The 26,692-nt window shown below is 42.4% G+C and overlaps 1 protein-coding gene across 1 annotated transcript in view; it reads right to left on the reverse strand.

Moving 5' to 3' along the window:
* The window catches only part of MYO10 (myosin X), a 223,258-nt gene extending 200,104 nt beyond the window's left edge, over nucleotides 1-23,154 (reverse strand). Inside the window, exon 1 of the mRNA XM_066579202.1 lies at nucleotides 23,025-23,154. Coding sequence (XP_066435299.1) covers nucleotides 23,025-23,045 — 21 coding nt within the window. The 5' untranslated portion in view covers nucleotides 23,046-23,154. The remainder of the gene's footprint in view (nucleotides 1-23,024) is intronic.
* Between the last annotated feature and the right edge of the window lie 3,538 nt (nucleotides 23,155-26,692).

Consider the following 26,692-nt stretch of genomic DNA (forward strand, 5'->3'; position numbering starts at 1 on the left):
GGCCTTGTGTGGTGCAGGGTGGTAAGGCAGCAGAATGCAGTCCTAAGATCACGAAGGTTTTGGGTTCAATCCCCGCATGGTTCAGGATACTGATTCAAGAATGCCTTCGCCTGCCATCCTAACAAGGTTGCTAAAATGAGCACCCAGCTTGCTGGAGGGGGTAATAAACAAATCACCTAAAAAAGCGCTGCGGAATAAGTTGGCACTATAGAAATAACAAGTCCCCCTTCCCTTCCTTTGATTTCAATGGTCAATTAAATTTAATATTGGCTATTGGTGCATAATATGCACCAAAGTAAGACATGCTGTGTTTTTTTTTGCGTGGCTGAAATGCACATGCAAAAGATCAAATCAATTGAAATCAATTTGTGTGAATAAGCCCTAACTTAGTTTTTGTCAAGCAGAAGCCAACCAATAATCAGAAGAGTAACAAACAAGCTTTATTTCTCCAACAGTCATCCCATGTAAGCCACCCTTACTTCCCGAGAACAAAAGGACTGAACAGTTAAAATCCAACTGCCCGATCCTTATCTTCCCGACATCTGCCATCAGGGAAGATTTGGATAACTCCCAAACTAATAAGATGATTGGCGAGTCCCATCAAAATAGGTAAGTTCAGCAGAATGAGATCTAGTATGCATGGATTGAGATGTAGTGTGTATGAATTAAGATCTACGGTGTATGGATTGAGATCTAGTATGTATGGATTGAGATCTAGTGTATATGGATTGAGATCTTGTGTATATGGATTGAGATCTCGTATGTATGGATTGAGATCTTGTGTATATGGATTGATCTGTAGTGTGTATGGAGTGAGATCTAGTATATATGGATTGAGATCTAGTGTGTATGGATTGATTTCTAGTGTATATGGATTGATTTCTAGTGTATATGGATTGAGATCTAGTGTATATGAATTGAGATCTAGTGTGTATGGATTGAGCTCTAGTGTATATGGATTGATCTCTAGTGTATATGGATTGAGATCTAGTGTGTATGGATTGAGATCTAGTGTGTATGGATTGAGATCTAGTGTGTATGGATTGAGATCTAGTGTGTATGGATTGAGATCTAGTGTGTATGGAGTGAGATCTAGTGTGTATGGATTGCGATCTAGTGTGCATGGATTGATCTCTAGTGTATATGGATTGAGATCTAGTGTGTATGGATTGATCTCTAGTGTATATGGATTGAGATCTAGTGTGTATGGATTGAGATCTAGTGTATATGGATTGAGCGCTAGTATGTATGGATTGAGATCTAGTGTATATGGATTGAGCGCTAGTATGTATGGATTGAGATCTAGTGTATATGGATTGAGCGCTAGTATGTATGGATTGAGATCTTGTGTATATGGACTGAGCTGTAGTGTATATGGATTGAGATCCAGTGTATATGGATTGAGATCTAGTGTATATGGATTGAGATCTAGTGTGCATGGATTGAGCTCTAGTATGTATGGATTGAGATCTAGCATGTATGGATTGAGATCTAGTGTGTATGGACTGAGATCTAGTGTGTATGGATTGAGATCTAGTATGTATGGATTGATCTCTAGTGTATATGAATTGAGATCTAGTGTGTATGGATTGAGATCTAGTGTATATGGATTGAGTGCTAGTATGTATGGATTGAGATCTTGTGTATATGGACTGAGCTGTAGTGTATATGGATTGAGATCTAGCATGTATGGATTGAGATCTAGTGTATATGGATTGAGATCTAGTGTATATGGATTGAGATCTAGTGTATATGGATTGAGATCTAGTGTGTATGGATTGAGATCTAGTGTGTATGGATTGAGATCTAGTGTGTATGGATTGAGATCTAGTGTATATGGATTGATCTCTAGTGTGTATTGATTGAGATCTAGTGTGTATGGATTGAGATCTAGTGTGTATGGATTGAGATCTAGTGTGTATGAACTGAGATCTAGTGTGTATGGATTGAGATCTAGTGTATATGGATTGATCTCTAGTGTATATGGATTGAGATCTAGTGTGTATGGACTGAGATCTAGTGTGTATGGATTGAGATCTAGTATGTATGGATTGATCTCTAGTGTATATGGATTGAGATCTAGTATGTATGGACTGAGATCTAGTATGTATGGATTGAGATCTACTGTTTATGGATTGAGATCTAGTGTATATGGTCAGACTTGGAAGTTTTCAAGCTCAAGTGCTCTCAGATGCGAGAAACTTCTCTTTAAATAAACAAAATATGATAAATACATTGTGAGTCATTTCTTATGGCGCGATACATAATCAGGACGGTAAAGCGGAGAATCAGTAGAACTTTCCTTAAATTTCCTGACACAATACGCTTTTTTTTACCACAATCAGTTTGTCAACATAAACGCAAACCAATTCATGGCGTAATAAGTAACACATGCTGATCAAATACTATATGTATATTTATCTTTAATAGTCCCAAACGAGCTTTCATGTCTAAACAACTTGTGGCCAATCACTCTTGTGACGGTCTAATTGACTTCATTCTTCAGTGGTAATTGGAAGTAATTGGAAAGCCATTCTGTTACAGATGCTTATCTATGGTTAAGGCAATGTATGGCTTGTATTAGGAGGAGTGGGTGAGGGGCTGCGGGTGAAGGGGAATGTAAACAGACCTGGCTGCTATTCCATACTGCTAAAACCACAAAAAGAGACAAAAAGTCATATAGTACAGCAGGAAAAAAAACTAGGGCAAAACTGTATTGTAGTAATCAATGTCAACATTTGGAATCTGCTGCAGTACAACAATACTAGTTCTTAGAACACATGTGATACAAAAATGCATTAGAACATTCTCCTCCAATTTATTAAGTGACAGATGAGAATCCAACATTCGCTTCACCTTGATGAAAGCCTACCACCAGAATTTGTTATAATGGAGGACTAACCTATATTACATTATAATGAAAACAGAATGTTTAATGCCTGTAACAAAAAAAGGAAAAATCTAGCAGACTCTTTTAAATTTGGCAGTCTTCATAGAAAGGTGTGCTCTATCACAAATGAATATATCACTTTTTGTGATTATCATGTAAAAAACCTAATTGCACCCTAAACCATCCCAACCGCTAGTCAATAGATGGAGAAGCAGAGTAACTGCCCTGAAAAGGGCGACCCCCACACAGGAACCCTGGACATTTTTTCCCCTCTCTGTTTTTCAATTATGGGAAAGGTAGGGTGAGGTAGAGTTTGGTTCCTGCGTGGGGTTGCCGTTTTCGGGGTGGTTACTCTGCCTTTCCATCTATAGACTAGTGTTCGGAATAGTTTTCGGTGTAACAAGTTTTTTCTTATGACAATCAATGAAAGTTATAGATTCATTTTTGATACAGCACACCTTTCTGTGAACCCTTGTAGTTAATGTGTCTGCAATTAGTATATTTTTATTGAAAGGGACATGTTTTCTTGGTAATTCTGTGAGATTTTTGTAAATTTGGAAGTCTATAAGATATCCTAACGACACACAATTAGCCAGAACTAGAGATGAGCGAACCTACTCGGCCACGCCCCTTTTTTGCCCGAGCGCCGCTATTTTCGAGTACTTCCGTACTCGGGCGAAAAGCAACCGCATCCCCTGCACCCTCTATAGTTACGCCAGTGTGTTCGGCCATCAATTGTCTAATATGTATGACCACCTTAAAATCTTAAGCCTCCACCAGTTGAGCATCAGCTGTCTTGGTGGATGACCCCAAAAATAGTGAGAATCTGACAAATAATTACAACCATGGAATATAACCAAGTACTTATATTAGTTTTTGTCAAGAGATCCGTAAATTGTTGACTGCTTCGTCAAAGCATGACCACAACTTATTTCAGTATGCCAAGAAAATGGCTTGTGTATGACGGAACATAGAGTGTGAGACGCCTTGGAAGATCTTACGGCAATCTGAATGGCGAGCAGTAAGCTCCTAACCTCGGGATCTGCCTCTACTAGCAAACAGAAGATCCCTTCCAGGCCCAAGGAAATTCATTGTTAATTGTTGCCAGGTGGGCATGCAAGGTTCAGAAGGTGAAGGGCATGGCTCCGGGCCCGGCTATTGTTCCTACACACGGCATGGGGCTCCAGCTACACTTAGAATGCCACACAAGTGAAAATATGGGATAAACCAATGTAACATATTCACAAAATATCCAATTACTGCAATTAAAGCTAATAACATTGCGGCTCTTTCAGGCCCTAGAGGATAAAGTGTGGAGGTGCGGCAAGGAAAAAAAAGTTTTCCACATTTGTGATACAAATACATATAAATGTATCACACGGGGTTACAGAGCTCCGGGCTTCAGATACATTGTGAAAATAGGGAAATTACATTTTAAAACACTGGAGTTTTCAGTATTTTCCCTTTATCTATAAAATAAACCACAAAAGGCCCTTTTACACGCAGTGATTATTTAAAAAAAAAAAAAAAAAAATCGCTCAAATGAGGGAAAGTGAACAATAATCGTTTGGTCTAAATGCAGCCAACGATGAACAAGAATCGTTCACTTTTCGTGTGTCGTTCATGATATGCAGCATAAAAGCCGTCGTTGGCTTGTTCGCTAATCGTTCGGTTTAAATACGGATCGTTCAGTCCCTCTAATCACTTATACAGCCATGTGAACGGCTGAACGATTTCCCTATGAACGAGCCAACGATGGATCTGCTGGTATAAACAGGCTGCACCAGCGAATGAGCTACGGGCGGCCTCACGCGGGCGGATTTGCCTGCATAAATTTTACGCGCGCCAAACACAGAAAATAGAACCGATGATTTCAGTGGGTTTGTTATCAATTCCAGATTTTTTGCAAAAAAAATAAAAAATCGGACTTGCCCTATCCTTTTGGGCATTTGTGCACCAGAAGTCCCCATTGGAGTCTATGGGAAGTGCGTAAATGCGTAACGGTATGCGCAGTGCTTTGCACAATTCCGTGAAAAAAACACATCTGGAACTCATTAGGCTAAATAGCCATTTAAATCGGGGAGTGTTCGCCAAGTGAACATGCCTGCGTGCGCAAGAAGTGCAGTAAAATACGCTGATAGGCGCGCCTCATACATAGTGCAAACAGATTGCACCGAGGAGTGCGCAAAAAGGGGGCCTAAGGGTCCTTGTAGACAAGCCGATTTTCGTGATATCACCGCTGACTCATTCGCACTCGTGCCGCCTGTTCGCTGCCGCGTTCAAACAAGAATCATCCGGCCCCCGTATAAAGAATGAGAAGGACTGGACGGGCGCTGCTATAATTAAACAATAAGCAGAAACTGAACGACAAACGAGAAGCGAACGATTACCGTTCGCCGTTCAGTCGTTGCCTGCGTTTAGACTGAACGACGTTCACTTTCGCTTGTTTGAATGATTTTTCGAAGACTATCGTTCGGCCTGAACGCAGCCTTACTCTGATGTCATTCGCCCGCTCAAACAATGATCGTCTGGTGTAAATTGTACCTGCGTGTTGTCCTACCGCCTCCTTCACACAGGGGGCAGTATTCATGCTCTTAGCAGATGGGGTGCAAATCTGGCAGGCAAGATTTAAATCTAGGCTGTGGATACAACGGCGTATCGAGTTTAACTGACACAAGTTTAGAGAGGGTTCAATGCGAACATTTGTGCTCCAGCTGCTAACGGAGATACTTTCCGCATTGTTCGCGGGATCTGCAGAGGGATTAATCTACAAGGCAGATGTACAGAAGTGTTCATGGAGGTCCGATAAGACACGCTGCTTCTACGTTTTATTGTTAGTTCCATCTTGGATTCCATCTTTATGAAAGAAAACTGCAAGCGGATGGAAATCAGGATGGAACCACAAGGTTCGATGTGTGAGACGGAGACCTTTTTGGTCTCCGCTTCACTTTGTAGCCATCCCTGTCGGTCTTATAAACTGGATACAAAAGCAGCGGGACAGAACTGTAAAGGACTAACAGGATATATATGAAACAGGGAGCAAAAACGTCTGCGACCCACATGTGACATCCTACGGTTCTGTCCGGGTCGTCCCGATGCAGCTTTATGCACAGAAGATGAAACCAGCAAAGATTAAGCGCAATAAAAGCCTCAGTTCAGGTTTTTATCCATTGGGCCAGGTGAAAGCATGTGACCCCAGTGACCAATCAGCGCATCCGCGCTCACACCCTGGACGCGCCCTGATGCCAGGAGTTTGGGGACAGGACGCTGCGGCATCTGATTGGCTGCAGCAGTCACGTGTTTCTATATGGCTGTCTACCTACACTTTTACATTGAACAATAATTGTATAACAGCAGGGCGCTGCAAGCGGGGAACAGCTGGATGCAGAAGACAAGCAGGGTGTCCCTGCTTGTCTTCTGCATCCTCTGCTTGGAGCGCCCAGCAGTATAACAGCCGAGCACTCTGAGCGGGGAACAGCTAGAAACAGAAGACAAGCGGCCCCGCTTGTCTTCTGCATCCTCCGCTCAGAGCACCCTGCAGTATAACAGCCGGGCACTGCGAGTGGGGAACAGCTGGATGCAGAAGACAAGCGGGGACACCCCGCTTGTCTTCTGCATCCTCTGCTTGGAGCGCTTAGCTGTATAACAGCCAAGCCCTCCGAGTGCGGTACAGCTGGATGCAGGAGACAAGCAGCCCCGCTCGTCTTCTGCATCCTCCGCTCGGAGCGCCCAGCTGTATAACAGCCGGGCCCTCCGAGTGGGGAACAGCTGGATGCAGAAGACAAGCATATTTTTTGAGCGATAATCTTTGTGTCTAAACCAGGCTTAACAAAAAAGAAGAAAATCGAGAATAGATTAAAAAACATAGAGGTTTTAATTTTTCAGCCACATCCCCCAGCGTTATAGATCACCGCTTGGGAGAAGCTGAAAAGCCAAAAAGGTACGAATTAGAATTTTCCGTTTATGGGTGAAGTGTTCATATCTTGAGAAGAGGCTGTAACATAATAGGACACTTTCCCAGCACATCGTCCTCCTACATGGATATTATGTACATCAAGTGTAAAGTCTGTTCTTGCAGGGTTTCCCGGTTTACTGGCGTCGCCGGAGAATCAGTAGCCGTCAGCAGATTCGCAGCGGCGGTTACTGATGTCACAATCCTGTTCAAAAATGAAAAAAAAGCAAGTGCGAACAAGTGAAGCAGGTCGGGACGCCGGATCCAACGCCTTATTGCTCAGCACACCGTACCTGGTTAATCATTAGCAGCCCTTTCAAGTTAACCTGTTCAAGGGAGGGAATTAAGGCTTCTTCTGCGAGTCACGTTCCGGCTCTAGACGTGTTTTGATCTTGAAAGCTGATTTGCAGCAAGCAAGCCTGGAACCAAATATGCAAAGCGTACAAAGCTCAGCTGTACTTAATGTATATAATAGCAACTGGGACGCTTCCCACCTGCCGGTCTGGGCTGCCGGCAAACAAAAGGCAGGTGCGGTGAAACAAGGGGCGGACAAAGACATCAATTCCTCATAATACATAACAAACACCATTTATTTATCTTACCGTATAGAGAAATGGACATTTCAAAGAGCTTAAGAACTACAATGTAACAACACTACAGTAACAGTTTAGGAGGTGCGTCTGTGTACAGTATGTGCCTACTGGAGCGTCAAACGGGCAAACTTCTACTCAGGGCGCCCCTTTTTCACCATAGCAGACCTGGCATCCAGTTGCCTTGGCAGACCAAACGCTCACGACTGCATGGCGGCCGGCTGATGACGTCACCCTCCCTCCGTTTACCACATACATGCTGCGATCGACGTTGATCACATTAATGCAATCCCCCCATTGCAGCGGGACCCCAGCTGTCACAGCCAGCTTCCGCTGAGGATGGCATGGGCTCAGCTCCTGAGTCTGTGCCATCTACATGCCATACATGTACGGCATATTGCACAAACCCTTTCCCTGCCATGTACGTCAAGTGGGAAGGACTTACGTATGGCTAAGCATTGAAGAGAACTAGAAGACCATACGACGGGCGTATTTCAGTCCATCAGATGTCCGTATTTTTTAAACCTATAATAGCCTATTACACTACTTACAAGGCCATTATAAAAAATCGTTGCATGTCCCGTTCTTGTACGTCTTCATGCGAGTAGAGCATGCACTGAATATAGACTGCCTTGGGCTGACATGTCAATGACATTTAGCTGTTGGGTCAAACACAAGTTCTATTGACTTCTATGGAGTATAAACTTTTCGGTCAACTGAACAGTCTATGTATGGTCTGCCTGCAACATCACACAATGCCTTCTGCCACATACCAGCTAGCAGGAGACAATGTAGTTTAACACTAAGAAGTCCTCTTTTACAGCATATGAATGTCATAGAGGGAATTTCCAGTATCGGGACCCTCTATGAACCAGAGAAGAGATCTGATACAAAGAGCTGTATTGAAGCCTATTTAGCTTAATACTGGGGAATAAAGAAGCAGGACCCCCAATGATCAGTTGAACAACATTGAAGGTGCCCATACAAGTTAGGTTACAAGCAAGTCATGCTCCTTCCACAGGATAGGTGATAATATGCTGACCAATAGAGGTCCGACCAATCCTGAGATTGTGGGACATCGATGGATAGGGAATAAATTGCTTTTGTGGGACCCCTTTCAAGTTGCTGAAAGTGGACAATGTTAGCCAAGAGGTTTGTTTGCCTGGTAGGGTGAAATGTAAGAATGAAGAATCACTTTAACCGATCGATGGCGGAGTATCATTGTCTGGAACTAGTCGACCACATTGATAGCTTTCATCTGATAGTCGGACAGAAGATCTTTCTTTGAGACAACTTTCCCAGAAAGAACATTCGTCCCTCAACCACAGTCATTGAAAATGGCCAACTGCATGGGCCGATATGGACTAAAATGTGCAAAGCTGTGTCTGTGAAACGATTCTCCACCAAACGGTCATTCAGCCATCAATGTAATTATATCTAATATATATGACTACAGGGTTATCAAGATGGGACAGCCCATTTAAGGGAAGTCTTTCATCCAAATATGGCCCATAAGCCACTGCCAACACCAGACTGGTGCTATGCTGATATGCAGGATCATATCCCATGTGTAGCCATCAGGGGGATATCAACTTTTATATATTCCGCATGTTGTATGCAAATTAGCTACAATCCATCCAATTGGCCCTTGTAGCATATACTGTCCGGGTTGTCTACCTATCGGTCTTCTCCACAGCCCCTCCCCTTACCTAATAATTGGAAGCCCTTTCCCTCGTCTAATACTTGTGGGGTGTTCCTGGTATGCAGCGGTTGGTACCTACCAAGAGAGGTCCAAGAAAGGACAACGGGTTAACAGGCTATAGTCATGGTTTTAGGGCTTATTGATGTGCATGCAGAGCAAAGGCTAGCCCATCGGGACTGACCCCACGGAGGAGCTACCATACAGAAATTGCTGTAAAAATAAATGCTAACTATGATAGAAAGGTCAGGACACAAGTGCATTGTAGCTTGCCATGTACGAGGCTGCATAATTGCATACTGGTCAGATTGCCCATGCGAAACCCTGTCCACTGCCGAAAGCACCTACAATGGGCATGTGAGCATCAGAACTGGACTGGATAGCAATAGGAGGATAGCTAGGTATGTATGTAGGTATGTAGAGTGAACTGGGGAAGCGATGACAACGGGATGGACTATGAAGACAAGCCAGTGGAGGCAGTGTGATGTTCTGGCCAATGCTCTACTGGGAATCCTTGAGTCCCAGTATTCATGTGGATGTTACTTTGAGGCATACTGCCTAGTACCTGAACATTGTTGCAGACCATATGCACCCCTTGATGGCAACTGCATTTCCTATTGGTAATGGCATCTTTCAGATGGATAATTCAGCCTGCGACGGAGCAAACATTTCCAAAAATGGATGGAGAAAAATGAAAAAAAAAATGCAAAAAGGTGCCAAAGTGACCCGAAAATTTCCCCAGATCTCAATTCATGCAAGCATTTGTCGGATATGCTGGAGAAACCAATCCGATGCATAGAGGCCTCACCTTGTAACTTCCAGGACTTGAAGGCTCTCCTGATACCACAGGACACATTTAGGGGGGGGGGGGGGGGGGGGGGGGCGAGAGTGTTTTTGGCAGCACAAGTAGGGCCTGCACCATATGATCAGACGGCTTTATACATGATGGCTGTACTATGTATATATAATAGTCTGGTTTCCAAGTACACACTCAGATATGATAGACAAAAATGGGCGAGAAGCCATCCTTCAAGCTTTACGTTTCTTCTATTGTACTTGAACCCAACAATACGTCCCACTGGATTGTGCTGCAGCCCCTTCTCTTACAAACATGGGTGGGATTTCCAGCCAGAATTCCTGCCCGCTTATAACCAGAAATAGAATTTGAGCCAAATGTGAAACAGAAACACATCTCGAGCGCCGGAGTAAGACTAATAGATGCCAGATGATGTCACGAGCCGCACAAGCAGCAATGCCCTCCTTGGCTTCAACGTTGTGCCATGCATTCATACACAGAGCTGTCTATGCAGGAGTTGGCTCCTTCCCCTCCAGATCCTCACCCGTCCTAAAACGGGCACTTCTGGCGCCCTCCTAACAGCCATGACAGTCTTAACTCCCGGCGAACATCATTACAACAACTGCAGGCTGACTTTCTTTCTTTGTAGATATTAATAAGATAAGTCAATGAAACAAGTCATTCAGCGCAGTCCGAGATAACGAATCACATGAGCTCCATGGATGATTGATTTGAACTTTTACACACTCATGTTCTGGAGAGAGCGGCCTCAACAGTCACCTTCAAATACTTGTTTTATTTTAAGGAGTCATTTATTTTTTTCTTAAAACTTTGGAAGTGATTAGAAAAGTTCATATGTGATTTCTGTGCTTAAATGTGTAGAATCGGAGAATGGTAGAGTTGGAAGGGACCTCCGGGGTCATCGGGTCCAACCCCCTGCTCAGTGCAGGATCACTAAATCATCCCAGACAGATGTCTGTCCAGCCTCTGAAGACTTCCACTGAAGAAGAACTCACCACCTCCCGTGGTAACCTGTTCCACTCATTGATCCCCCTCACTGTCACAAAGTTTTTTCTAATAACTAATGTAACGAGGAAGGAAGCCCTAAATACAGCAAGCCCATGTTATCCTTGCAGGTAAATAAGTAATTGAAGCTTCCCAATTAATTAAATGAGGGCCTGTGGCAAGGAGGTGCCATAACTTACTGATCAGTTGGTGCTGACTCCTAGATCCCCTCATCATGTGAACAAAGTGGTAGTAAACTTTAGTCACTTTAAGGGGTTTTCCAGGACATAAAATGAAGGTTAAATAAGCTGAAAATGAAGAAAAATTACTCTCCTATCCTGGATGCTCCACGTCCAACGCTGAGGCTTGATGCAAGGGGCAGTGAACCTGGAAGAAGCAGCGGACAGTCACCTGCTGTACATCGTGCACGAGACCGCTCAGTCACTCACAGGCTTCAGTGGTGATTCTTCCATGGCAGCTGAAGCCCGTGAGTGGCTGAGTGGTCAAGTGCATAATGAATGGCATGTGACTAACCGCCGCTTCTTCTGGGTTCCGTGCCGCAGCGCTGGACGGAGAGCAGCCAGAATAGGTGAGTATTAGAGATGAGCGAGTATACTCGCTAAGGCACATTACTCGAGCGAGTAGTGCCTTAGCCAAGTATCTCCCCGCTCGTCTCTAAAGATTCGGGGGCCGGGAGCAGCGGGGGAGAGCGGGGAGGAACGGAGGGGGGATCTCTCTCTCCCTCTCTCTCTCCCCCCACTCCCCACCGCAACTCACCTGTCACCCGCGCCGGCCCCCGAATCTTTAGAGACGAGCGGGGAGATACTCGGCTAAGGCATTACTCGCTCATCTCTAGTGAGTATTCAATTCTTTTTCATTTTAAGCCTGTTTAACTTTTTTTTGTCCCAACAAACTCCTATAATAGCGCCCTAATGTTTCCCCGCACACCGATACGCCCAACCAGAGGCATGCGAGTACTGCAACTTAAGAGTTCTCTGCTCATGGCCTGGTCAAAAGCAGTTTGGTGCCAAGGACTCTCTGAAGGTTCCGCAATCCTTTCTTTCTAAGGATCGGTGGTAGTTCCTGCGGTCCTGAAATGTTGTGTACCTGATCCTGTGCAGTAAATGTCCTGTTCGGCCCTTTGTGTTGGAGAAACAGGACAAAAGCTGAAAGAGAGGATGAGGTCTCATCGCCACATGATTAAAGTAAGAGAGACAGAATTACCTGTGGCCAAGCACTTTTTTGTCATGAACACAACATAGAAGGTTACGGTATTATTGTATCTTGACGCCACCAGGAAGTCCTGGTGGAGTCAAGATTGACAGGGGGTGACGCCCCCTATACCTGATTGGCTGCTTATGTGCTTGGGCTGTAGGTCCTGCAAGCCCACAAACCATGAATCCGGGATGGCAGGCAGGACATTACAGAGAGGAGGCGGCGGCCTGCGTTGGAGCAGCACATTAGTGGCCAGTGGCAAGTTTGGCACCGGTGAGCGGGGGAGCAGCCAGCAAGGAACACAGAGGCTGCGCCGGCTGGCGGGCCAAAGCAGTGAAGGGGCGGCCGGCGGGCTGTCCGGCCAGCGGAGCAGCAGATGCGTGGCCAGCGGCTACTTTGTCAGCGTTGAGGGGGTGCATCAGCCCTCACGGAACAGTGAACCTGCGTCGTCTGCTGGGCCACAGCAATCAGCCTCCGTCCTCCCGGCTGTGCCACTGGCGGAATAGATGCGCGGGCAGCGGCAACATGCTGTCAGGGAGCAGAGGGGCTGCGCCAGCTACCGCAACTCAGCTCTGAGGCGCCGGCCGCCTGGGAGCCGGGGACGGGCGCTACGCTCACAGTGATTGCTGCAGCGTCTGCATTGGTGGCTGCCTGCCCTGCTGCCTTAGGGTAATAGAGTATAGATCAGGCAGCATCAGATGTGATTTCAAATGATTTTCAAATCTTTATTCAAAATCATTTGAAATCACATCTGATGCTGCCTAAGGACTACTAGGTCTTGATCCGGACCCAACCGGGCTGCTGCATCCATCCACTCCTCGCTGTATGTATTACAGGATATCAGAATCTGATTGCAACGATTCTATGTGAGTGCTGCAGTTTATATAAATTGTTTATTTGCCCTGCTGCCTTAGGCTGACGTTTACTTCCCATCTTAGGCGTACAGTATTATAACATGTGAATACTAGCAGCTTAAACCGGTAACATTGAAGTCACCGTCAGCCTAAGGCAGCAGGGCAGCCAGTAATCAATGCAACGACCTTCGTCTCTTGGCCCTATCGGGGGCTGGGGGTGTGACAGAGGCGTTCTCCCTGTCAAATCTCTAGCTTCCTGGTGGCGTCAAGATACACTAATACCGAAGGTTACTATATTAAAAGACAACTTCAAATCTCAATGTCACAGAAGAATTTGCAAGTACAAGTTTATAACCATCTCTGCCACTTTCAACACAGGCCTAAATATCTCCAAAGGCTTCATGGTAGAGTGGAGAATATGAGAAATCTGGATCTGAGATAACATGCTGGCCTGGTGACCCCCTAACACCAATTTAGAGATCATAAAACTTTCACATCCCTTACCAGTGGACTAATTAAGTATTTACTCCTCTATTCACCCTGTTGTGGTATTGCTGTAAAATGCAAAATTAATCACACCATGTCTGTACCTTTATATATATATATATATATATATATATATATATATATATATATATATATATATATATATATATATATATATACATATATACACACACATATACACACTTCTTCTTAGCTATTCTATTATGCCTGAGGAAGAGCCCTAAGTAGGTCTGAAAGCTCGCTATAACATCATGTATTTTTGTTAGCCATTAAAAGGTCTCATATCTACAAGTAGAACAATCACATTTTGCAATATCTTGAGATACGGCTTGTGGGGAAAACCGTTTTAAAATACAATGTTAAACGGATTAATACATCGATCACCGACTTAGATAGACCATCGATGTGGGTTTAACCCCTGAGGCCCCTACAATCAGAACAACGTAGGGGCTATGGCGCTCTCTGGTGCGCCACATCCTCTGCCATACTTATCTATAGGCACAGCAGCGCCTCTGGATTGGCCGGCACTGCCGCTCACATTCATTTGATACATACAAATAGTTATTAGTAATAGTACAAATACAAACTGTGAATACAGTCGCGTCACGTAAACGGTGAAAGTCAAACAATATCATGCTTGTTTCTCCATGTCTACTGACTAATCTGCTCGTTACCTGGAAGCAGAAGTCTTACTAAATGTAAGTGTACAGGAGATAAGCAACAGCTTTCTCTACACCTACTAGAGGGTGTAGCCAAGGGAGTCTACAGAAGAAGGCGGCTGTGAGTGACGGAACGCTACTTCACTGGTTGGACAGTAATGAACCTTCTTAGAATGATCCTCTGTCACTACACATGTAATAAAGGTAATGTCTCATGATGTCACTACACATGTAATAAAGGTAATGTCTCGTGATGTCACTACCATGTAATAAAGGTAATGTCTCGTGATGTCACTACACATGTAATAAAGGTAATGTCTCATGATGTCACTACACATGTAATAAATGTAATGTCTCATGATGTCACTACAGATGTAATAAAGGTAATGTCTCGTGATGTCACTACACATGTAATAAAGGTAATGTCTCATGATGTCACTACACATGTAATAAAGGTAATGTCTCGTGATGTCACTACACATGTAATAAAGGTAATGTCTCGTGATGTCACTACACATGTAATAAAGGTAATGTCTCATGATGTCACTACACATGTAATAAATGTAATGTCTCATGATGTCACTACAGATGTAATAAAGGTAATGTCTCGTGATGTCACTACACATGTAATAAAGGTAATGTCTCATGATGTCACTACACATGTAATAAAGGTAATGTCTCATGATGTCACTACACATGTAATAAAGGTAATGTCTCATGATGTCACTACAGATGTAATAAAGGTAATGTCTCGTGATGTCACTACACATGTAATAAAGGTAATGTCTCATGATGTCACTACAGATGTAATAAAGGTAATGTCTCGTGATGTCACTACACGTAACAAAGGTAATGTCTCGTGATGTCACTACCATGTAATAAAGGTAATGTCTCGTGATGTCACTACACATGTAATAAAGGTAATGTCTCATGATGTCACTACACATGTAATAAAGGTAATGTCTCGTGATGTCACTACACATGTAATAAAGGTAATGTCTCGTGATGTCACTACACATGTAATAAAGGTAATGTCTCGTGATGTCAGTACACATGTAATAAAGGTAATGTCTCGTGATGTGACTACACATGTAATAAAGGTAATGTCTCGTGATGTGACTACACATGCAATAAAGGTAATGTCTCGTGATGTCACTACACATGTAATAAAGGTAATGTCTCATGATGTCACTACACATGTAATAAAGGTAATGTCTCGTGATGTCACTACACATGTAATAAAGGTAATGTCTCGTGATGTCACTACACATGTAATAAAGGTAATGTCTCGTGATGTCACTACACATGTAATAAAGGTAATGTCTCGTGATGTCACTACACATGTAATAAAGGTAATGTCTCGTGATGTCACTACACATGTAATAAAGGTAATGTCTCGTGATGTCACTACACATGTAATAAAGGTAATGTCTCGTGATGTCACTACACATGTAATAAAGGTAATGTCTCATGATGTCACTACACATGTAATAAATGTAATGTCTCATGATGTCACTACACATGTAATAAAGGTAATGTCTCATGATGTCACTACACATGTAATAAAGGTAATGTCTCGTGATGTCACTACACATGTAATAAAGGTAATGTCTCATAATGTCACTACACATGTAATAAAGGTAATGTCTCATAATGTCACTACACATGTAACAAAGGTAATGTCTCATGATGTCACTACAGATGTAATAAAGGTAATGTCTCGTAATGTCACTACACGTAACAAAGGTAATGTCTTGTGATGTCACTACAGATGTAATAAAGGTAATGTCTCGTGATGTCACTACCATGTAATAAAGGTAATGTCTCGTGATGTCAATACACATGTAATAAAGGTAATGTCTCGTGATGTCACTACAGATGTAATAAAGGTAATGTCTCGTGATGTCACTACACATGTAATAAAGGTAATGTCTCGTGATGTCACTACAGATGTAATAAAGGTAATGTCTCGTGATGTCACTACACATGTAATAAAGGTAATGCCTCGTGATGTCATTACACATGTAATAAAGGTAATGTCTCATGATGTCACTACCATGTAATAAAGGTAATGTCTCGTGATGTCAATACACATGTAATAAAGGTAATGTCTTGTGATGTCACTACAGATGTAATAAAGGTAATGTCTCATGATGTCACTACACATGTAATAAATGTAATGTCTCCTGATGTCACTACACATGTAATAAAGGTAATGTCTCGTGATGTCACTACACATGTAATAAAGGTAATGTCTCGTGATGTCACTACACATGTAATAAAGGTAATGTCTCGTGATGTCACTACACATGTAATAAAGGTAATGTCTCGTGATGTCACTACACATGTAATAAAGGTAATGTCTCGTGATGTCACTACACATGTAATAAAGGTAATGTCTCGTGATGTCACTACACATGTAATAAAGGTAATGTCTCGTGATGTCACTACACATGTAATAAAGGTAATGTCTCGTGATGTCACTACACATGTAATAAAGGTAATGTCTCGTGATGTCACTACACATGTAATAAAGGTAATGTCTCGTGATGTCACTACACATGTAATAAAGGTAATGTCTCGTGATGTCACTACACATGTAATAAAGGTAATGTCTCGTGATGTCACTACACATGTAATAAAGGTAATGTCTCGTGATGTCACTACACATGTAATAAAGGTAATGTCTCGTGATGTCACTACACATGTAATAAAGGTAATGTCTCGTGATGTCACTACACATGTAATAAAGGTAATGTCTCATGATGTCACTACACATGTAATAAATGTAATGTCTCATGATGTCACTACACATGTAATAAAGGTAATGTCTCATGATGTCACTACACATGTAATAAAGGTAATGTCTCATGATGTCACTACACATGTAATAAAGGTAATGTCTCGTGATGTCACTACACATGTAATAAAGGTAATGTCTCGTGATGTCACTACACATGTAATAAATGTAATGTCTCATGATGTCACTACACATGTAATAAAGGTAATGTCTCATGATGTCACTACACATGTAATAAAGGTAATGTCTCATGATGTCACTACAGATGTAATAAAGGTAATGTCTCATGATGTCACTACACATGTAATAAATGTAATGTCTCATGATGTCACTACACATGTAATAAAGGTAATGTCTCGTGATGTCACTACACACGTAACAAAGGTAATGTCTCATGATGTCACTACACATGTAATAAAGGTAATGTCTCGTAATGTCACTACACGTAACAAAGGTAATGTCTCATGATGTCACTACAGATGTAATAAAGGTAATGTCTCGTAATGTCACTACACATAACAAAGGTAATGTCTTGTGATGTCACTACAGATGTAATAAAGGTAATGTCTCATGATGTCACTACACATGTAATAAAGGTAATGTCTCGTGATGTCACTACACACGTAACAAAGGTAATGTCTCATGATGTCACTACACATGTAATAAAGGTAATGTCTCGTAATGTCACTACACGTAACAAAGGTAATGTCTCATGATGTCACTACAGATGTAATAAAGGTAATGTCTCGTGATGTCACTACACATGTAACAAAGGTAATGTCTTGTGATGTCACTACCATGTAACAAAGGTAATATCTTGTGATGTCACTACGCATGTAATAAAGGTAATGTCTCGTGATGTCATTACACATGTAATAAAGGTAATGTCTCATGATGTCACTACACATGTAATAAAGGTAATGTCTCGTGATGTCACTACACATGTAACAAAGGTAATGTCTCGTGATGTCACTACAGATGTAATAAAGGTAATGTCTCGTGATGTCACTACACATGTAATAAAGGTAATGTCTCGTGATGTCACTACACATGTAACAAAGGTAATGTCTCGTGATGTCACTACGCATGTAATAAAGGTAATGTCTCGTGATGTCATTACACATGTAATAAAGGTAATGTCTCGTGATGTCAATACACATGTAATAAAGGTAATGTCTCGTGATGTCACTACAGATGTAATAAAGGTAATGTCTTGTGATGTCACTACAGATGTAATAAAGGTAATGTCTCGTGATGTCACTACACATGTAATAAAGGTAATGTCTTGTGATGTCATTACACATGTAATAAAGGTAATGTCTCGTGATGTCACTACAGATGTAATAAAGGTAATGTCTCGTGATGTCACTATACATGTAATAAAGGTAATGTCTCGTGATATCACTACAGATGTAATAAAGGTAATGTCTCGTGATGTCACTATACATGTAATAAAGGTAATGTCTCGTGATGTCACTATACATGTAATAAAGGTAATGTCTCGTGATGTCACTACCATGTAATAAAGGTAATGTCTCGTGATGTCACTACCATGTAATAAAGGTAATGTCTTGTGATGTCACTACACATGTAATAAAGGTAATGTCTTGTGATGTCACTATACATGTAATAAAGGTAATGTCTCGTGATGTCACTACACATGTAATAAAGGTAATGTCTCGTGATGTCACTACACATGTAATAAAGGTAATGTCTCATGATGTCACTACCATGTAATAAAGATAATTTCTCGTGATGTCACTACCATGTAATAAAGGTAATGTCTCCTGATGTCACTACCATGTAATAAAGGTAATGTCTCGTGATGTCACTACACATGTAATAAAGGTAATGTCTCGTGATGTCACTACACATGTAATAAAGGTAATGTCTCGTGATGTCACTACACATGTAATAAAGGTAATGTCTCGTGATGTCACTACACATGTAATAAAGGTAATGTCTCGTGATGTCAATACACATGTAATAAAGGTAATGTCTTGTGATGTCACTACAGATGTAATAAAGGTAATGTCTCGTGATGTCACTACACATGTAATAAAGGTAATGTCTCGTGATGTCACTACACATGTAATAAAGGTAATGTCTCATGATGTCACTACACATGTAATAAAGGTAATGTCTCGTGATGTCACTACCATGTAATAAAGGTAATGTCTCGTGATGTCACTACACATGTAATAAAGGTAATGTCTCGTGATGTCACTACACATGTAATAAAGGTAATGTCTCATGATGTCACTACACATGTAATAAAGGTAATGTCTCGTGATGTCACTACCATGTAATAAAGGTAATGTCTCATGATGTCACTACACATGTAATAAAGGTAATGTCTCGTGATGTCACTACCATGTAATAAAGGTAATGTCTCGTGATGTCACTACACATGTAATAAAGGTAATGTCTCGTGATGTCACTACACATGTAATAAAGGTAATGTCTCATGATGTCACTACACATGTAATAAAGGTAATGTCTCGTGATGTCACTACCATGTAATAAAGGTAATGTCTCGTGATGTCACTACCATGTAATAAAGGTAATGTCTTGTGATGTCACTACACATGTAGAATGAATCCACCATCAACAGAGTAAAGTATATTTTTCCATAAGTGGGTGGATGTCTGACAGTTGGACATGTCTCTGCGTCTACGGCCACCGGTAGAGAAGATGCTCCTTCCACGCTGGGCCCCCCGCATTCTTCTGCAGTCATGTAGTTCTCCTTTCTTTATACGGAGGGTCTGCACACAAGGTACCCCCACAGGAAACCCAAACTGTACTAAGAGGAAATACCAGACCTGTCGGAGGAGTCAGGCAGATTGCCATCTCCTTGTTTCTAACATCCAATAACACAAGGCACATGTCCACCACAAGTACACCTCCACATCCCGCAGTACCCCATGTGGAGGTGTCCCTGGAAGGACTCGTAAGAGAGGACAACACATCCATGTCGCCTTCCTGCCACCAGGAAAAACAGGAAAGTCACAGGCGACAGGAACCGAGCAAAATGTTCACCAGAGCCCAGAAGTCAGGAGTGAAGATTCCCAATCCTGATAGTATCTTACTTCTTCCATACAGAATGTAACCAGCCCTAATATACACACCGTATACATAGCCCCAATATACGTACATCATATACCTAGTCCTTATATACACACCGTATACATAGCCCCAATGTACGTACATCATATACCTAGTCCTTATATACACACCGTATACATAGCCCCAATATACGTAGATCATATACCCAGTCCTTATATATACACCGTATACATAGCCCCAATATACGTACATCATATACCTAGTCCTTATATACACACCGTATACATAGCCCCAATATACGTACATCATATACACAGTCCTTATATACACACCGTATACATAGCCCCAATATACGTACATCATATACCTAGTCCTTATATACACACCGTATACATAGCCCCAATATACGTACATCATATACACAGTCCTTATATACACACCGTATACATAGCCCCAATATACGTACATCATATACCTAGTCCTTATATACACACCGTATACATAGCCCCAATATACGTACATCATATACCTAGTCCTTATATACACACCGTATACATAGCCCCAATATACGTACATCATATACCTAGTCCTTATATACACACCGTATACATAGCCCCAATATACGTACATCATATACCTAGTCCTTATATACACACCGTATACATAGCCCCAATATACGTACATCATATACCTAGTCCTTATATACACACCGTATACATGGCTCCAATATACGTACATCATATACACAGTCCATATATACACACCGTATACATAGCTCCAATATACGTACATCATATACCTAGTCCATATATACACACCGTATACATAGCTCCAATATACGTACATCATATACCCAGTCCTTATATATACACCGTATACATAGCCCCAATATACGTACATCATATACCTAGTCCATATATACACACCGTATACATAGCCCCAATATACGTACATCATATACACAGTCCATACACACTGCATGCACAGCCCTCTGTATACACAGCGTGCACTTTTTCTATATACACTGTATACACTTCTCCTATATACACCATATACACTTCTATATACACATCCTATATACACACTGTATACACTTCTCCTATATATACACTGCATATACAACCCCCTATATACAAACACTGTATACACATCCCCTATATACACACTGTAAACACAGCCCCTATATACACATTGTATGCACAGCCCCTGGATACACGGTGTACACTTTTTTATACACTGTATACACTTCATACACACTGTATACACTTCTACTAAATACAATGTATACACTTTTCCTATATCCACACTAAACACTGTATGCACTTCTGCTATATACATGTCTATATACACTTTTTCTATACATACTGCATACACTTCTATATACACACTGTATACACTTCTACATATACTTTTCTATATCCACACTATAAACACTGTATGCACTTCTCTTATATACACTTCTACATACACCGTATACACTTCTCCTATATACACACCGTATACACTTCTCCTATACACACTGTATACACTTCTATATACACTTCTCCTATACACACTGTATACACTTCTATATACACTTCTCCTATATACACTGCATACACTTCTATATACACTTCTCCTATACACACTGCATACACTTCTATATACACTTCTATATACACTTCTATATACACACCATATACACTTCTATATACACATCCTAAATACACACTGCATACACTTCTATATACACTTCTCCTATATACACTGCATACACGTCTATATACACTTCTCCTATACACACTGCATACACTTCTATATACACTTCTATATACACACCATATACACTTCTATATACACATCCTAAATACACACTGCATACACTTCTATATACACTTCTCCTATACACACTGCATACACTTCTATATACACTTCTATATACACACTGTATACACTTCTATATACACTTCTCCTATATACACACACTGTATACACTTCTATATACTCTTCTCCTATATACACTGCATACACTTCTATATACACTTCTCCTATATACACACCATATACACTTCTATATACACATCCTAAATACACACTGCATACACTTCTATATACACTTCTCCTATATACACTGCATACACTTCTATATACACTTCTCCTATATACACTGCATACACTTCTATATACACTTCTCCTATACACACTGCATACACTTCTATATACACTTCTATATACACACTGTATACACTTCTATATACACTTCTCCTATATACACACCATATACACTTCTATATACACATCGTAAATACACACTGCATACACTTCTATATACACTTCTCCTATACACACTGCATACACTTCTATATACACTTCTATATACACACTGTATACACTTCTATATACACTTCTCCTATACACACTGCATACACTTCTATATACACTTCTATATACACACTGTATACACTTCTATATACACTTCTCCTATATACACACCATATACACTTCTATATACACATCGTAAATACACACTGCATACACTTCTATATACACTTCTCCTATACACACTGCATACACTTCTATATACACTTCTATATACACACTGTATACACTTCTATATACACTTCTCCTATATACACACACTGTATACACTTCTATATACTCTTCTCCTATATACACTGCATACACTTCTGTATACACTTCTCCTATATACACACTGCATACACTTCTATATACACTTCTCCTATATACACTGCATACACTTCTATATACTCTTCTCCTATATACACACACTGTATACACTTCTATATACTCTTCTCCTATATACACTGCATACACTTCTATATACACTTCTCCTATATACACACACTGTATACACTTCTATATACTCTTCTCCTATATACACTGTATACACTTCTATATACACTTCTCCTATATGCACACAATGCCCCGCAGCCCCTCCGGAGCTGAGCCCGTCCTGCCCGCGGTCCCTCGCCCCCCGTCTGCCGGACTGACCTCCGAGAAGAAGTGATCCATGCTGGAGAGGTCCGGCCACTAATCCATCCCCTGCCGGCCGCGACACCTGGCTGCCGTCCTGCTGCCGTCCTGCTCCGGGATGAGTCGCTGCGGCTCTGTCAGTGCGGCCCTCCCAGCAGGAGACTCCTCCCCTCCGCCCGGGAGAAGGACGGGGACAGCTGGGGCTCCGCAAGAGGTTCTGCAGCAGTCTTCTGGCCGCAGGGTGGACGGGGCACTGATGCCCGTCGGCAGGCTCGTGGCTAGGAGAGTTAAATACGCACTCTTTATTACAAAATGTCATAAAAACGTGTAATCTTCCCGAGTGGGTGGCAGCCCCATGTACCTGTATAGCTGGAGACCTGTGGGGGTAGGTGGTGGGCAGGGACCAGTGCTCCAGATTATCCCTGGGGGGGCGAAGAAACTTATAAAGTGGACCGAAGTTTTCAGCTAACTTTTCAGAATAGGCTGGTGTGCTGTGTGAACACGAGGATACTTCTGGCCATGATATGACTAGTATCCTGTATGTTCCCCATTTTCCGATGTGCAGGGTGTATATCGGACTCCCCAACCTCTCAGGACTGGTGGGAGGAGCGGCTGCTGTGTTCTATATACTGTACACAGAGGAGTGCAGACACCTTGCTTTCTAGCTCTCTGTTACACACACATAACTCGCCATGTAGGAGTATACAGATGTAGCAGTGTATAAACAGCGGAGGACCTCTCCGTTAGGCCTTAGTCACATGAACATTTTAACGTGGCCACGATAAAACATCGTCCGAGAATGGCGGCCATCTGAAGAATTGGAGTCCGGTGCATTCGTTTAGATGGGCAATTTTCCGGCGTGTAGAATCGGCCAGCAGGAAAAGATAGCGCATACGCTGCGGATTCTGTCAGGCTGCTTTTACAGGTCTTGACCTATCTTTTGGCCACAATCAACCAGCAGCTCCCATAAAAGCCTATGGTAGCTGCCGGCAAGGGGAGGGACTTGCGCTGCTAAACTCCCTCCCCCTCACTTTGCCGGCAGCTTCCATAGGCTTCTATGGGAACTTCTATTGCTGCGATCAGACAGCAAAGAGAGGGGGAAAGAGTTTAGCATCACTAAACTATCCTCCCCCGCCCAACGGAATTCCAGGCTGCAGCTTATATGATAGGTGAGAAAATGGGTGATGTGGGCAGCCGAAAATCGCAACGCCTGTGTGAATAAAGCTTAACTCTACTTGCAGCTCTCAATGTGTCTTTCCCTCCTCCTCCTCTCTGCATACAGGTCAGTTAGCAGGATGACCCATCACCGTGCTCTGCCCTCCTAGCATCCTCTTGTCAATCATGCAAGAGCAGACAGGGGATGGCAAGGTAGGGGGAAGGTGAGACAGCACTTTAAAGGGATTTTTCAGCAGGAATCGGTAATTTTAGATAGAGTGCATAGCAGTTTAGCTAATTATCATACCGGCTATCATATATGTACAAGTTATTTGAAAAGTTAGTGACCCTTTAAAGGGAATCTGTCAGCTACTTTAAGATCTATAAGCTAAGGCTATGGGCTCAAATCAGGTGACCTACCGAGTCCAGGGATGTAAGTCTTATACTTACCTTCCCCTCTGTCCCCCCAATGCCAGAGCTGAAACCGGCTGCCGCAGTGCATTGATTGGCGCGCTGAGTAATCCTCCGAAGTTTAGAATTGGAAGACTACTTAGCACGCCGGGGAGGTGGTGACTAGTTGCTATGATGTCTACCATACAACACACATGTAGAGGAGCCAGATCTCTTGCCTAACTCTCGGTAGCACACTCTCAAGTGCAACAGCTGCATGGAGGATGTGAGGGCTGGAATGTAACCTGCGGTTGCCACAAGAGGGAGTCGATGGGCTGTTAATATGCAGTGGAGAGAGAAAGCCTGTTTTCCCTTAGTCCTAACTGCAGCACAATGATGGGGTTATTCAGCCACTGTGGACTGGCAGGAATATTTAACCAATGAATTAAGTCCTACCATGCCTCCCCACCCTGTATAGCCATTGTGTTAATATCAAGAAGACATTTGTGGGTGGCACAGTTTGTGCTGCTGATAGGACGAAGGGAAAACAATATTAACAACCATAAACACTTCCCTTACGTCCCGCAGCAGCACAATGCTGGGGATCTAGCAAGTAGGAGCCCCTATGGGAGGGTCCTCTCACAACACTGCCTCTAGGACTGAATGGCCAAATGTTGCTCCCTCTTAATCTATACTGAATTATGAATGAGCTATGCCAACTCCATGTTGCTGTGGCACAAATATGCTGTAATGGAATCAAGCTTCTCTCAGCCCATGACGTGGACCCTGCTCATGTGAGTTAACAAAAGCAGGAGGTGTTAAATTATGCAAAAGATACGTTTTTCTAATTATTCAGAAAATAAAGATCTTGTATAGAACAATGTTATATCCTCCTCTCAGGAAATGGGCTCTGAGAAGAGGAAGAACGGCGGAGCAGATGGAGTTTAAATAGCTGTCTGACCCCTCCCAGGAAGTGACCTCACTGCCGTCTGCTTCAATTCTAATAGAAATATCAAGATAGCGTCTTTCCAGAATTATATATATAAAACTAGCACCAACTCCGCTACTCTTCACCCCCACTGAGGGGAGTGCAAAAGAATAAAAGTGCGCCATTTCTGGTGCAACTTTGTTGACCTCGTCACTTTTGGCACACTGCGCCGCCATCCAGTTCGGACCACATCCCTTTCATCACTCTCTGCCATCTGACACTGCGCCTTCTGTACACAGGTGACACCAAAAACTCACTAGTGGAAACTAGCCAGAAACAGAAAAAAGGGGTTATAAAAACATTCAAAACAAATAAAAAGACTACAAAAGAAAAGTCGGGGGTAATCCTGAGAACGGAACGGCATTATGTAATCCATCTGCTCTTCCTGCACAGGACAGAAAACACAATAGCTTAGGCCATTAGGCAAGCCTATATAGGGTGCGGAGGCCTGGGAGGACTTAACTCATTGCTTGATTTACTTATTAAATATTGGGGCAGAATTAACCCCATCATTGTGCTGCTGTGGGATGTAAGTGAAGCCCCTGTTAGGCCAGTGGCACACTAACGGATTTGCATCACGTGTGCCTAAATACCGTTATGAGCATGCCATGTAAAATCGATTTTTCCTACGCACTCGCAGAATCAAATTGTGATTTCCATGAGCGAAGAAATAAATCGCAGCATGCTCTATTTTCGTACGGATTCCTCACGGACAGCTTCCATTGAGTCAATGGAAGCAGTTCGACCCACCTGTAATTGACATTGCGAAAAGGTTGTGGATTCTGCGTCATCTCCTAGCGATGGCGCCGGATAAAGAAAAGATTTTCTTTTTAAATCTGTACTGCGCATGTTTGATGGCGGGCTGTATGGACCATCCACAGTACAGATAAATTTAGGTACGCCGGCCGGGGATAGGGTCAGATTCCGCTGCAGGCTCCCACATTTGGTATCCGACACGTTCACATGCCGCCGGCCTTAAGGAAGGAGAGGTGTTGGCTGAGTCGGGAAGAGGAAGTGCTTCCTGCATTGTGAAGCAGCAGTATGTGCGAGCAGAAGGCTGGCGGTAGAGATCGCCGCTCGTCAAGTCTGACAAATAATTATATAAATGGAGGAGATGTAAGGAGACTGATACATAGACTTGCCTGCTTTACCT

The sequence above is a fragment of the Eleutherodactylus coqui genome, chromosome 9, assembly GCF_035609145.1.
Source record: "Eleutherodactylus coqui strain aEleCoq1 chromosome 9, aEleCoq1.hap1, whole genome shotgun sequence".
Lineage (NCBI taxonomy): Eukaryota > Metazoa > Chordata > Amphibia > Anura > Eleutherodactylidae > Eleutherodactylus > Eleutherodactylus coqui.